This window comes from Brachycentrus maculatus, unplaced genomic scaffold, assembly GCF_059751285.1.
Source record: "Brachycentrus maculatus isolate JH-2025_06_01 unplaced genomic scaffold, ASM5975128v1 h1tg000055l, whole genome shotgun sequence".
Classification (NCBI taxonomy): Eukaryota; Metazoa; Arthropoda; class Insecta; order Trichoptera; family Brachycentridae; genus Brachycentrus; species Brachycentrus maculatus.
The window spans coordinates 3,361,100-3,374,554 of NW_028280809.1; the positions used below are offsets into that span (position 1 = coordinate 3,361,100).

At 31.2% G+C, this 13,455-nt stretch overlaps 1 protein-coding gene across 2 annotated transcripts in view; it reads right to left on the minus strand.

Annotated features, from left to right (window-relative positions):
- Chd64 (transgelin calponin-3) overlaps window positions 1–13,455 on the minus strand; it is a 63,460-nt gene that overhangs the window by 14,637 nt on the left and 35,368 nt on the right. The window contains exon 1 of one of the 2 annotated variants that reach the window (XM_088278146.1): window positions 773–876. The exons of the other annotated variant lie outside the window; for it this stretch is intronic. Coding sequence (XP_088134272.1) covers window positions 773–802 — 30 coding nt within the window. The 5' untranslated portion in view covers window positions 803–876. Of the gene's footprint in view, window positions 1–772; window positions 877–13,455 lie in introns of those variants that run through there. 2 annotated transcript variants of the gene reach the window in all.

The window sequence follows — 13,455 nt, forward strand, 5'->3', positions numbered from 1 at the left end:
GTCATATTGATAAAAGTTATCTAGTAATCTGTACTTACAAACTATTAAAAGTATGTACTTATTATAGTGATAATTCTAAAAGACTGTAACTTACGAATAAAAAAAAGTAAATAAGTATTTAAACGTAATCGTTTATAATTAAAATAAAATAAATTAATTAACAGTAGAAATACACTTGAAATTGTAATATATTGAAATATATATTTTTTAATCGAGCACAATATCTATGAATTTAATCGAGAAAAAAAAAACACAATTTGAGGAGATTAAAAAAATAATGTGCCTTTTAATAAATTACAAAGTAGTACGATAGTGTTTTTTTAAATGGAATAACCCACAAAGCTTCTACTAAATGTGAAAACATACATCACAACACCAAGAACAATTGAAAATAAATCTTTCATGAATTTATTTTGCACTAGGCGGGAATCGAACCCGCGACGCCAGATTCGCAGTTGAGCGTCTGTCTACCCAACTACGCCACGGAGCCTGTCTTATCACGATAATATTTTTTTAAACAATTTTAAAATATCATAAATGTATCGGTAAAGAATTTAAGGAAAAATAAATAAGTATGAAAATACATACTACTTTACGATCCCCTAATACTAAAAATGATAAGAGCTAACAGTTTTGGTCAATCACAGTAATTGATTGAGAAACCGCGAGAAAAATATAAATATAAGCTTGAAATTTGAGTATTATTGCTGGATATAATTATTTTTAAGTATTAATATTATCATATTTGTCGATTTACATTATAAATTTTTACCTTAGTCTGGTAAGAAGTGTTGTTCGGCATTTTGTAAAAGTTGGTGATTTCTTGTAACAAGTGAGTAATATTTCAACCAACCAATTCCCAACAGAGACGTGTAACTAATGAAAAAAATACGAAACTGATATCTTTTTGATAGCGGCAGAAAATGTTGCAATGACTCGGAGATCCAAATCATATTCCAGTAACAACATGAACAGGGTCGGCAAATTTGTGTTATCTATTATTAAAGTGCAATTTACTTATAAAGATATGAGATATGAGATATATATGTATATATATATATATATATATATATATATATATATATATATATATATATATATATATATATATATATATATATATATATATATATATATATATATATATACATATATATTATGTATATTCACTTTCAAACTAAAGCTTAATTCAGACAAGTTTATAATATTTTTAAGCACGAAAAATCGTCATAGTTTTTTTTATATATAGTTGATGAATTTTGCCTGATCGACGGTGATATTTTAAGATGTAATATTTTAATGTTCATAAAAGCAGAATCATTGAAATCACAAATATGTCTCTTTACTAAGCAATTAAAAACAAAATAACATTTTTAGAGAAAGCCACCAAAATGTTAAGGTTATTTTTTGCATTCAACGCTTATAAAAATATAATGATATATCCATCTGTAGGGTGAATAATCTAGTATTTGTTGCGATAAATAATAATAAAATAAGTTTAAATGACTTCCATGAGAATTTTTAATAACATCTGCGAATAATAATGAAATAATTAATTATATATTAATTTAGTTTGAAGAGGCCAGTAACCATTCATATATTTAGATACCTACGAAAGATACATAAATTAACTGTGATTAAAACAGGAATAATATATATTTGTCAATGATAATTTTTGACCCATTTTATATGTAAACTTTATAAAATAATAAAACTCACACTTTGTTTTTACTACTTTAACTGTTTTACTGTTAAAACTACTTCTACGTCTTCTTCAGGGATGGATATTTACTCTATCCACGTAACTTAGTACTTATCCATCCCTGAAGAAGACATGGTGCTTGTCGGAACCGGTTGAAAAAATACGTAAAGTCCCAAAAATAAAAGTGATTTAAATTTTTTTTTAGTTTTATTTGTTTTATGAACTTAATAAAAAGTCCATTCCTGTTAACCCTTAACATCGACAAAACATTTACTAATCCTCTATAGCGATTTATCTGAAATTCTGAGATAAAGTCATTCCCTGTTGATAGCTTATCATTTATTCGTAGCAATAATTTAATATGTCAATTAGAGAGCGATGAATTTTACAGCGAAACGAGGAATTTGGTTTTACGATTTACACTATAGATTTTATAATCATCGAACCGATACATATTATCTGATATTGTAGTCATATTTATCATATACACTTTTGTTATCACTAGATTGTTTGGCAGTCTGATTTCAATGTAAAAAGCTGTTGTAATGATTGATTCAGAGTTTAAAAAATATATATTAAATATCGGATATTTCCAGAGATGGAAAGATATGATAAACATACATAAAAGGAGGGTCACATCAATCAGATTTTTGTATTTTTATAAGATTGAAAAAAACATATAAATTCTTGCTGATTTCAGTGCGTTATAATATATTTATTTTTATACCCTTATCCGCACCATATGGTGCATAGGGCACTGCATCATATAAACGCAGTGTTATCTTGATTGTTACAAATGAAGTAAAGGTGATGCCCTCCGCTTCAGGCACTAGTCTAGGGTCATATTGAATAAATATTAGAGTGAAAAAATCACTTATATTTATTTGACCCCCCCTGGGAATCGAACCCGGGACCTCCAGTACGGTAGCCCAGCATGCTGACCATTACACTATGGAGGTGAACTAAATAATATATATTTGAGGTATATATATATATATATAGATCACAAAATAAAGTTATTTTTAAGACCCAGTAATCAATAGTCCGTAACGATTTTTTTTTAAAACCTAGGTAACATTTAAAGCGATTGATTTTTTATATCTTAAAACACCGATTTTTTATTAAATAAATAAGTTTGTCTTCGAAATAAATATACAGTAAGAGTTATTGAAAGGTAAGGATAAGGTACAAAATAACATATTTATTTTTATCAATTTATAGTGTGTATGTACTGTAAAAAAAAAACAAATTCCAATGTATATACTTAAAAAAATCGCGCGAAGAGAGATGTGTGATTTCTCGCACGGCCGGTCGCTTACTGCAATGTTTGCGATGATTTGGAAGTTACTTATTTGGTAATTACAATACGATATAATGCTGTAATTAATTTATTGTTAAAAAATATTATGTTACAAAAAAATACAACTTTACTGTATGTGTTGATTTTACAAAAAAAAATGACATCTCAACACAGATGAAGAATATTTACAGGGCGTACGACCGTAATAGGCATGGTTAAGTGATCACTTGACATACTTGTAACATTCACCAATTCTACCCATGATTGACAACCCCACTTCTCAATTTTTGTAACTCCTAGATATGATCTGATAATTAGTTTTTTTATTATCTTTTTTGTAACTTTATTATTTGTGTTCCAGTCTTGTTGACCTTAATCCCATGTCCCAAAAAGAGAAATAGAAATTACTCATCGGGAATATTATGTATATGACTTATGTATGTAATATGTTTTGAAAAAATAAAAATAATAAAATCTGGAGATAATCCAGATTTATGAACAAGTATGGACACACTCAAAATGTTGTAAATAAAAACATGTGTTTTTTAAGTATCCCATATGGGAGATGGGTGAAAGGCTACTCGGTATGTGGATAAAAGTAGGTAAGCACACATAAACCTAAATAAGTATCTAGGTACTTATTTTCTAGAAATCTTAAGTAAGTACCCAGAAACCTACAGTCTACAGACAACGGGCAACCTCGGGTCGGGAAGCTGTCGGAAGTAGGCCAGCGGACTCCCTCGCCGGCCTTGGGAAAACCAGTATCGGAGGTGAATGCGGGGAGGAACGAGAGAGTCGAGAGGAGAGATCGAATAACGTGAGAGGGGGAATTATGTCGCCAGCCCAAATAACAAAATCATACTCCATGGATGGGGTTCAAACACCCAATATTTTTGGACCCCTATCTGCACTTAAACGGTGCATAGCGCATTTCGCTCACTCCTTGAAAAAAAACTTGATTTTCAGGAGAACGTTTTTAAAGTTTAAAAATATAATATGTACAATGTATTAAAAATAAATATCAAGCCACGTATTGAACTTTTTACTGTGCAACAGATCTTTTTAGGTAAAACCTGAAGGTTTTTTCTCCATTTCAAAATATTTAGTACATCTAAAAAAATTATGAAACAATACCTTTTCTTCAAAATGCAAAAACAACACTTTCTGCCCTGTAGAGGGTAAATATTAAGTAAAAAATATACCGCTTTTGCTGGGATATAGTACATTTTCTGAGCATTCCGAAAACATGCACTAGTGAAAATTGACGATTTTTGATTTATGACGTTCTAGAAAGGAGTGAGCGATTTGAGTTATAGTGGAGTTAACTTGATCGTGATTTTGAGGCTGAGATCTCGAACGTTAAAATTCAGAACGCGAACGGTCCGCGTCGGACGTATTTCAGCTTACAATTTCTTTTAAAAATAAATATTGGAATTTGTCTTTTTTAGAATATACCACATATTGAAAAAATATTTTTTACCATTTTTTAACTCCTTACCTTTCGATAGCTCTTTTGTTTTCAAAACTGTATATTTATTTCGAAGAAAAACTTTTTTCTATACAAAAACGGTATTTAATGCAAAAAATTCAATTACGTCAAATGTTACTGCGTCCAAAAAAATAGTTGTGATTTTTCGTTTATTGAGCCTAAAGGTATCAGCCCTCCGTTCCAGATTCGTGGATATGGGAATGGAATATGTTATAATTTAAGGCATATATTCGATGTGAACGAAATCGGTTAAAAAACATTGATGAAAAATAATATAAATGAGAGTGTAAGATGGAAAAGGAGACATAATATGTTATTTATTTTAGTAACAATTTTTTTCTGGTTATAATTTTTTTAAATGCACGAGTGTCTAAAAACATCTAACCTCATAAAATGTTTCAAACATTAAAAATATAATAAAAGTCATTAATACACTAAAACGGCGGTTAATCTTGTCTAAATTTTAAATAGCAAACTTATTTTAATAATGAGAGAATGCGCGAGTGATTTATTTGCGAGGTTGCAAATGGTGGAAAACGATTTAAATCTAGGACAATATTTGAATTTTCATGCAATTATAATATTTTTAAGGCTCTACTGAGAAAACATTGAGAGCAGAAAGTGTTCAAATTAACAATCAAACATTGCTTCAGACGGTTGGTGATTTTAGAAAAATTAGCACATTTTCAGTGCGAACTTAATGAACGAATGTCTAATGTAAGAATTTGCATTGATTAATTAACCTGATTTTGTAAAAATCAGCAAATGTGGAATATAATGGACGAATTGTGGACGATGTCTGATTTGAAAATTTATTTTTGATAGCCTAAAAAACACAGAAAAGATTTTTTTAATAGGTACGAGTAATTAGTAAAATGATTCAAATAGAGATTTGTTACATTTTATTATTATTACAATTAATTTTAATTTGGTATGACATTTCAAATTTGCATTTTTTTAATACTAAAATTGAAGCAGTTTGTGGGAAAGGAATTTACATTTTGATTAACAAAATTAGTCTAGATTCTAAACTGAAAACTCGGATTCGACTAATTAACAAAGAAGTATTTATTCTTTTCATACTAAATGTTAAAATCAAACACTGATTTTTAGAGTCTATTAACCAGTGTCTAAAAATCAGTGTATGATTTTAACATTTTATTTAAATAAATTAAAATGGAATTGCACAAATTAAAAGCCAAATCTATAGAAAAAGTATATTTATTATATTACCCACCAGTATCACCTACAATTTACTAGATATTAATGAGAATGAATTACATAATGGCTTGTTTCAAATAAGTCATTACTTAATTCGGGTTTTTGGATCCGATCACTCAAAGCTTATCACGTCAGCAGTAACCAAATTTGGATGCATATGACGTATTTCTAGCTCCCAATATATAATAATATATTTGACATTTTGACATAAAAAAAACTAAAGCCGGAAAGAAATACAAACCGAGAAAAAGTAACGAATACCATCCCAATTAAGTAACCGAAAAAGTAAGTTACAACCTATTAGTCACAACTCTAAACTACGTAAATATTAACAATGCATAAGGTTATGACGTACTATAATATAATAATGATGTCTACGTGCCTACTTTAAAAAAATAATCCAGCGGTTTATGTTAAAAGCACGTAATAGACATGTAGGAATGTTTTTTTTTAAAGCGTTTAAGGATTTAAACTTTTAACCGTGACTGTACAATGAGACAAGGAATGCAATTTTTATGGTTATGATACATGACAATAAAAATGGATACATTTTATTTTATTGCTTTTTGAAAAAAGTCGTTAATTGAACACGTACTTTGTTATTACGTGTAAAAACTTATATTTAGCTTTTGCGTTTACTATTTTTTGTATACATAAAAAAAAATACTGTGGCTGTTGATTTTACTAGAAAATTATTTTTGGATTCGACCACCTATCTATCATATACAGTATTTTATCATATTTAGTATATGTATATATGTAACATAACTCATGATTTAACAATATTTCTTCTTACAACCCTCATTCGCACTCAATGGTGGATAGGGCACAAAATCTGAATCGTTGATTACGTGAAAGTGACGTGTTTAGTCCTACGCTTCGGATACCAGTCCACGGTGACAAAAAATTAATATCAAGAGTGAAAAATCGTTTGTATTTATTTTGACTCCCATGGGAATCGAATTCAAGACCACCAACACCTAAGCCAAACCTGCTAATTACTATACTATGAAGGAGAAAATTATAAATTATTATTACATGTATGTATTAGTTTAACGATTACAGTAGGTTAACATTGGTGTTTCTATGTATACAGATTTGGAATCTGGATTTTATCACGTGATTTTGTAATAGGAATTAAAAATTTCGATTTTGAAAAAATGAAGCAAAAATAAGTTAACGTAGGATATTTTGATATCGATCGAAAGAAGGGAAGTGTATCAAAATCGATATAAATGATAAAAGTAAAGAATAATAAGAAAAACTATATCAGTATGATAATTTGAGTATGCAATTTTTGTATCATCGGTGTATTTTATTTTTAACAATGAAATATACACATTGCGATAAATTAATTGCCCAAAATCGTTTGTATCCATTCATTAGAATTTCTAATCGATATGATATAAATCATTCAAATGATATCTATAATCAATATTTTAACAAAAATAAGCTTATAATTAAAATGTAACTTTGTTTTAAAATCACTATAAATATTTTATTGTAACTTAATTATAATAAAATATTTATAGTGATTTTAAAACAAAGTTACAATTTTTTATAAAATCGAAAATCACAAAGTCAGCGCTTCAAATATAAATTATAAAAATAAGCTTTGCTGCGTGCTAACGTACCACGATAAGAAGAAAGAAAAAAACTTGGTTATTTATAAAAATGTTTCTATTGCTACATCATTATAACAAATGGCTAGGCACTGGTGATTCAGCTAGACGTAAAATTGAACATTTAGATAAAAGGTAAACAAGCTTAGTTATATAGACACGGACGTGTACTGACATACCGCATTATGTTCTATTAACGAATATAAGAAATAAGCAAAACCTACCAATTATGGTCAAATTATCTCCTCACGACCATGTGGTACAGCGACTTTAGTAATCGTGTATTACTCAATACTCGATAGATACCATGGAAGATGCAAGCTATAGGAATGAGATTTAAATGTGTAAGTACATTTTGAGTCTGTCCAAATACTTGTTCACACATTCTTCCATATTCTTCTTCGTCTATGTTGAGATGTCCAAAATAATATGTAAGTACATAAACACAAATAAAAGGTGCATGTAAAAAGATTGAATTAAGAAACGCACCAAGAAATGTGCAATAATTGTATAAAAGTCACTTGGATGTTGTCAACAACTAACAGTCCCATCGTTTCTGTGAACTTACGAAAACAACGTTTTTTCGAGAGCTAATTTTCCTAAAGAAAATGATGAATGAAAATATTAATTATATCGGCTGTTATAAACACAAAACGAGTCTAATACAATCCTTTATAAGTTGAGTATATTATATTAGATATTCCTCCCGCTTGACACGAAACCCATTGCTGTCATTAGCGGCAAAAAAGTCATTTCAAGTGGCCGTCAGGTGAAACCACAGTAATGTCCAACTTTTTTAAATGTAAATTTTACTCAGTAAATACCACTATTTCTCAAAATCTATTGTGACACGTGTTTCGATGCATTCAAATACCGGAAAATTTTAGAGTTACTAAGTAAAACTAAAATTCAAAATGTATAGATTTTATCATAAAGTGACTACCGAATCAATAAATGAAAGAATATCCAACTTCATAATTATTGTATGATGGTATTTAGGATGCGTAAAACGCAGCACTTTTTTGTAAATAGAGGTGCCACTTTCTTCTTAAGGAAGGCAAGGTTCAATTCGACGGAAAAACGGTTTTGTCAGTTGTAGGATATATGTATTTGGATTAGTTATTGTACGACGTTTTTACCTTTTGGGTAACCGCCACACCAGACGTGCGATAGCGACCGCAGCGTGAATAAATTATTCGGTTTAACTGCGGTGTTCGTGCCCACATGTACAATTAATTGTTAGAAAATATTTGTAGTTGGTGAGAGATAGATTTGCATTTTAAGAAATACCTTCTAAGTATAAGGTAGGCTAGGTATTTTTGTTTCATCGGAGAATACTCCCACAATTTAACGGCTTAGCAAATCAGCATACGCCATTATTCGAATCGATGGCGATTATCGCATTCTGTGCGTTCAATACCGAAACTAATCAATATATTTCCGTATCGAAAATATTGGCAATGAGCTAACGGCCACTGTCGCTAGAGGGCGCGAGCGGAAAATCGTCTATCAAATTTGACACTTTCCCGCCTGAATTCTGATATTTTCATTATTAAGCGCGACGGACGGCAAATGGCGGCACTAACGAAGGAAAGAGGGACGGAATAGAAACCAGCACCCAGGGCGATTGTGCACTTCACGGAATTTTACTGTCCTGCAGTCCGGTTAGCAGGAAAAAACAGATGATTGGCTTGTGCACTAGTCCGGCTTTCTCCGGATCGGTGCGCTCGATCGGTGCGCGATCACGGTGAACTCGATCACGCTAAACTGTCGTAGTCGCTGTTATTTGAAAAAAAACCGGACTGCCGGTCAGTGAAATTCCGTGTAGTGTACAAGCGCCCATACGCTTCCTGAAGCTCTCGTGGGCGCCCTTGAAAATTACCGACACACCCACGGCACAAAGCACAAAAAATGTATAGCACAAGTACCGCGCTGTCAACCGAAGCGAAGAGGCGGGGACTTTGTCAAAAGCAAGGTGTTTTCTGCATGGGACTGGTTTTTCGTGGAGGCAGTGACACAGATTTTTCTCCGACGAAGTTACGGCTCGGGTTGGTTATTTTCCATGTGGAAATACATGCAGATCAGTCGAGTGCACGGCATTCCAGTCAGGTCATGCAGTACGTTGGGTCACCTCGAGCCGATGTGGTCGAAGACCTTAGAACGATATTGGCCGATAACCTACCGACGTTACTTGATAAAAGAATAAAATAAAAACGTCGCAAGTATATTGTAGCACAACACAATACAATATTTAAATACGCACCGTTTTAGTGCCAGAAATTTTCGATAGAAATATCTAAAAGTACTATCGCACTCAACGGCACTAAAACGGTTAATATTCTAAAAACGTACCTAAGGAAAATAAGTGCCAGGGTGTTAGTACTTTGGTAATTGGCCCTTAAATGATTATCTGTAATCATTCGGCTTGTACACGTTCTATAACGTCATAACTTGCACAATTTGACAACCTTGCGCCGATTGATAAACGTCGTCTATGCAGCAGTAGACCCTTCAAAGTTGGTACTTGTACCTCAATTCAAGTAGGTTCTTCACCGAGCCCTGAAGAAGTAGTTAGTAAATTAGTTTTTTTTTAATTCGATCGCACAACGCTTATCACAGTACACAAATGTGATCGATTATTGCATATTTTGAGCTCCCAATTTATTTGAAATTGTAAGAAATGAAATAATAACTACAAAGGTCCATTTTTAGACTACGGAAAGGGAATAGAGAAAAACGAATCCATTCAAATTACAGGCTTAAAAGTAAGCAATATATTTTTTTGAATATACAATATTGATAGTTGCTTTTAGGATACTATGCCGTGTGTGTCAATACATATAGCCGATTTATCAGCCACCATTGCAGGAACTGTCGACAGGGCGTCAGCTATTAAGTTTTTACGCACAACGGCATAGTATCCTGAAAACAATTTACTATATGAACGGATCTGAAAATCGATGATTTTTAATATTGATAATATTAGAACGAGTTCTGTAAGAACTACAAGCGTTAATTTGCGATAAATGACTGGATACATTAGCATAATTTATCGAAATCAGTCAACACCAAGCGATCGAACGTAACTAATAACTAATAAGGATGTCGTCTGGTATAAATTTGACAAATTATATTTATCGAAGCCTTGCTGGCTGAATGAAATTTCGAATGTCATTAGTATGGAGCGTGCGCCTTGCGCCTGTGAAGGATTCTCGAAACAGGTTGTGACACAGAGAGGAGGATGCCTGCTTTTAGACCATGACGTATTCAGGTGTATGAGTACGTTGAAATATGCAGATTATGACTACACAGCGGAAGTCCTCTACCATTAGGCGCGACGCACACGAATTTTATATTATTCAGGACCCTATTTTAGTACCCATGTTATATGTTATGGATGTACGGGTAGCTTAGACGGGTCCCGAACGCCATTGTTTAAGCTTAGGTATAGGGGAGACGAAATAATACTGAAGCCTGTTATATTAAAGAACAGGTGTAAATTTCGTTCGTTAATTTTATATTTTAGAAATTGTCTGAGGAAGTCTAGACTACCATATGTTTTTTTAAAGGCCTGAATGTAAAACTACATACAACAATAAAATAACTAAAAAAATTCACAGTAAACATTACTCGATAATATATATGTATTTAAAAATGATTTTAATTTATTTATTTAATTTATTTTTTTTTTTCAATACGTATATTAAGCATTTAAATGTGTCCTCAATGCGTTTTTCTATACCGGAGACACATTTTACGATACTTTTTTAATGAAATTATTTGATTAGTAATTTGTCATTTGTAATAATGACCGAATTATACGATTTATTTAAAATCTACCCACCTTTATTATTCAATTATGAATAGCTCTTTTACACATACTTTCGTTTTTTATTGACTTTATGGATAATGTAAGCAAGTGATACAGCCTTATAACGTATTATTCAAGGGTCCTATGATCAAACGAGGTATGTGTATTATGTTTGATGTGTTTATATGTATGTTTTTATATAATGCGGTAATGGTGATTTTGCATTTTGCTGGGAGGTGTTTTCTTGTGATTTATGTCAGCAATTCTTAAACGCATATAAAGATAAAGACAAAATATACACAATGATACAAGATAGGGCAAATGACATAATACATATAATAATAATAATAATAATAAAACCCTCATCCGCACCCCAATGGTGCATAGGGCACTGCTTCATATGAACACAGTGTTATCTTGATCGTTTACGCACGAAGGAAAGGTGATCAGCCCTCCGCTTCAGGTACCAGTCCAGGGTAATATTGAATAAATATTAGAGTGAAAAAATCACTTATATTTATTTGACCCCCCTGGGAATCGAACCCGGGACCTCCAGAACGGTAGCCGAGCGTGCTGACCATTACACTACGGAGGCGGACATATTTATGCATATTTATGCATTAATTTTTAAATCAAACAGATTTTTTGAGTATACTTAGTTGTATTTTATTTTTAAAAAAAACACACACATAAAAATTAATATAACTGTACGTACCTACATCCCCCATTAACTATCGTTGTCTCCCATAAATTATTACTGCACATGTCAAAACTATCACTTAAGTACCTAGAATTATATAGCTAAATAGAATTGTATACCTACATCAGTCCATTTAATCTTCACATTCGTTTGAAAATGCCATAACTAGGCGAAACAATTGTCACAATGTTAATTTTTACGTATTTTTGTTAGTAAAATACAACTTAGTACACTCAAAAATTTAAAATGCAAATAAAAAATATACGTTTTTCAAATCGTATTTTTTAAATCATAATTTCATATGGTGTACGGAGTGTGTGGAAGTTTTTGCTATCGTAAGGGAAGGGTAATTAATTATAACCTAACTGGGTATTTCAATGTTTTAGAATTTAGTACATAAACCCTGATGATGACAAGTTTCTTGTCGAAACCGGTTGGATAAAAGGTACCAATAAAAAGTGGTTAAAACAAAGTTGTTTTATTTTATAAAGTTCAAAAAATCTATGTTCGATTTAAAAATTAACACATAAATTAAAATGGAGTTCTACAAATTAAACGCCAAATCAATAAATAATACATATTTGATAAATTCTTAGACGATACACTCGGCATGAAATGTTAGATGATAGATAAAAACAATGACGTTAAACGATAAGCCATAGTTTATCGCCGGTTTTAGCAAGGTTGCTCTTATAACCTGGTTGCTATGAGATGGTTTCGCTCTAACGCTAACCATAAAAATGCCACGATTGAATTGATGGACACAATTAATTCGCCGTTGCAATTAAAGCTACAATTACTCCAATTAAGAAGCGAGATAATCCTAAAAAAACGGTCATTTGTTACACACGCATCTGAATAATGTGAATTGAAATTTATGATCGTACCAAAAAAAGTCATTTCATTGTCGAAATTTGCATCAACTTTTATTATTCTGAAAATACAAAGAGAGTTAAAAAAACATAAACATATGTCACTCACTCCTTTCAACAACGCCATTTATCAAAAATCGTTAATTTTCAGTTGTGCATGTTTTCGGAATGCCCAGAAAATGTACTATATCCCAGTATATATTTTTAACTTACTATTTACCCGCTACAAGGCAAAAAGTGTTGTTTTTGCATTTTGTAGAAAAGGTATTGTTTAATTATTTTTTAAATATACTAAATATTTTTCAAATGGAGAAAAAACCTTCAGGTTTAACCTAAAAAGATCTGTTGCACAGTAAAAAGTTCAATAAGTGGCTTGATATTTATTTTTAATACATTTTATTATATTTTAAACTTCAAAAACGATCTCCAGAAAATCAAGTTTTTATTTTATTTATGACGTTGTTGAAAGGAGTGAGCGATATGAATTCGTGCTGATGCATTCATGGCAGATGAGTATGTATGGACAAATAATTAACACCAGACGATGAAGAATAAATATTGCATTTTAAAATTAAATCCCATTCATGAGTCATTTCTTCTCAAACAGTCATCGGCGTTGTTGAAATTAACTGTTGATTAATATCGCAGCATCATGCAGTAAAAAATATATATAAATTATTATTTAGAAAAATAAATAAAACTTTACACAAATTATTATCACGGTTCGCAATGAAGAAG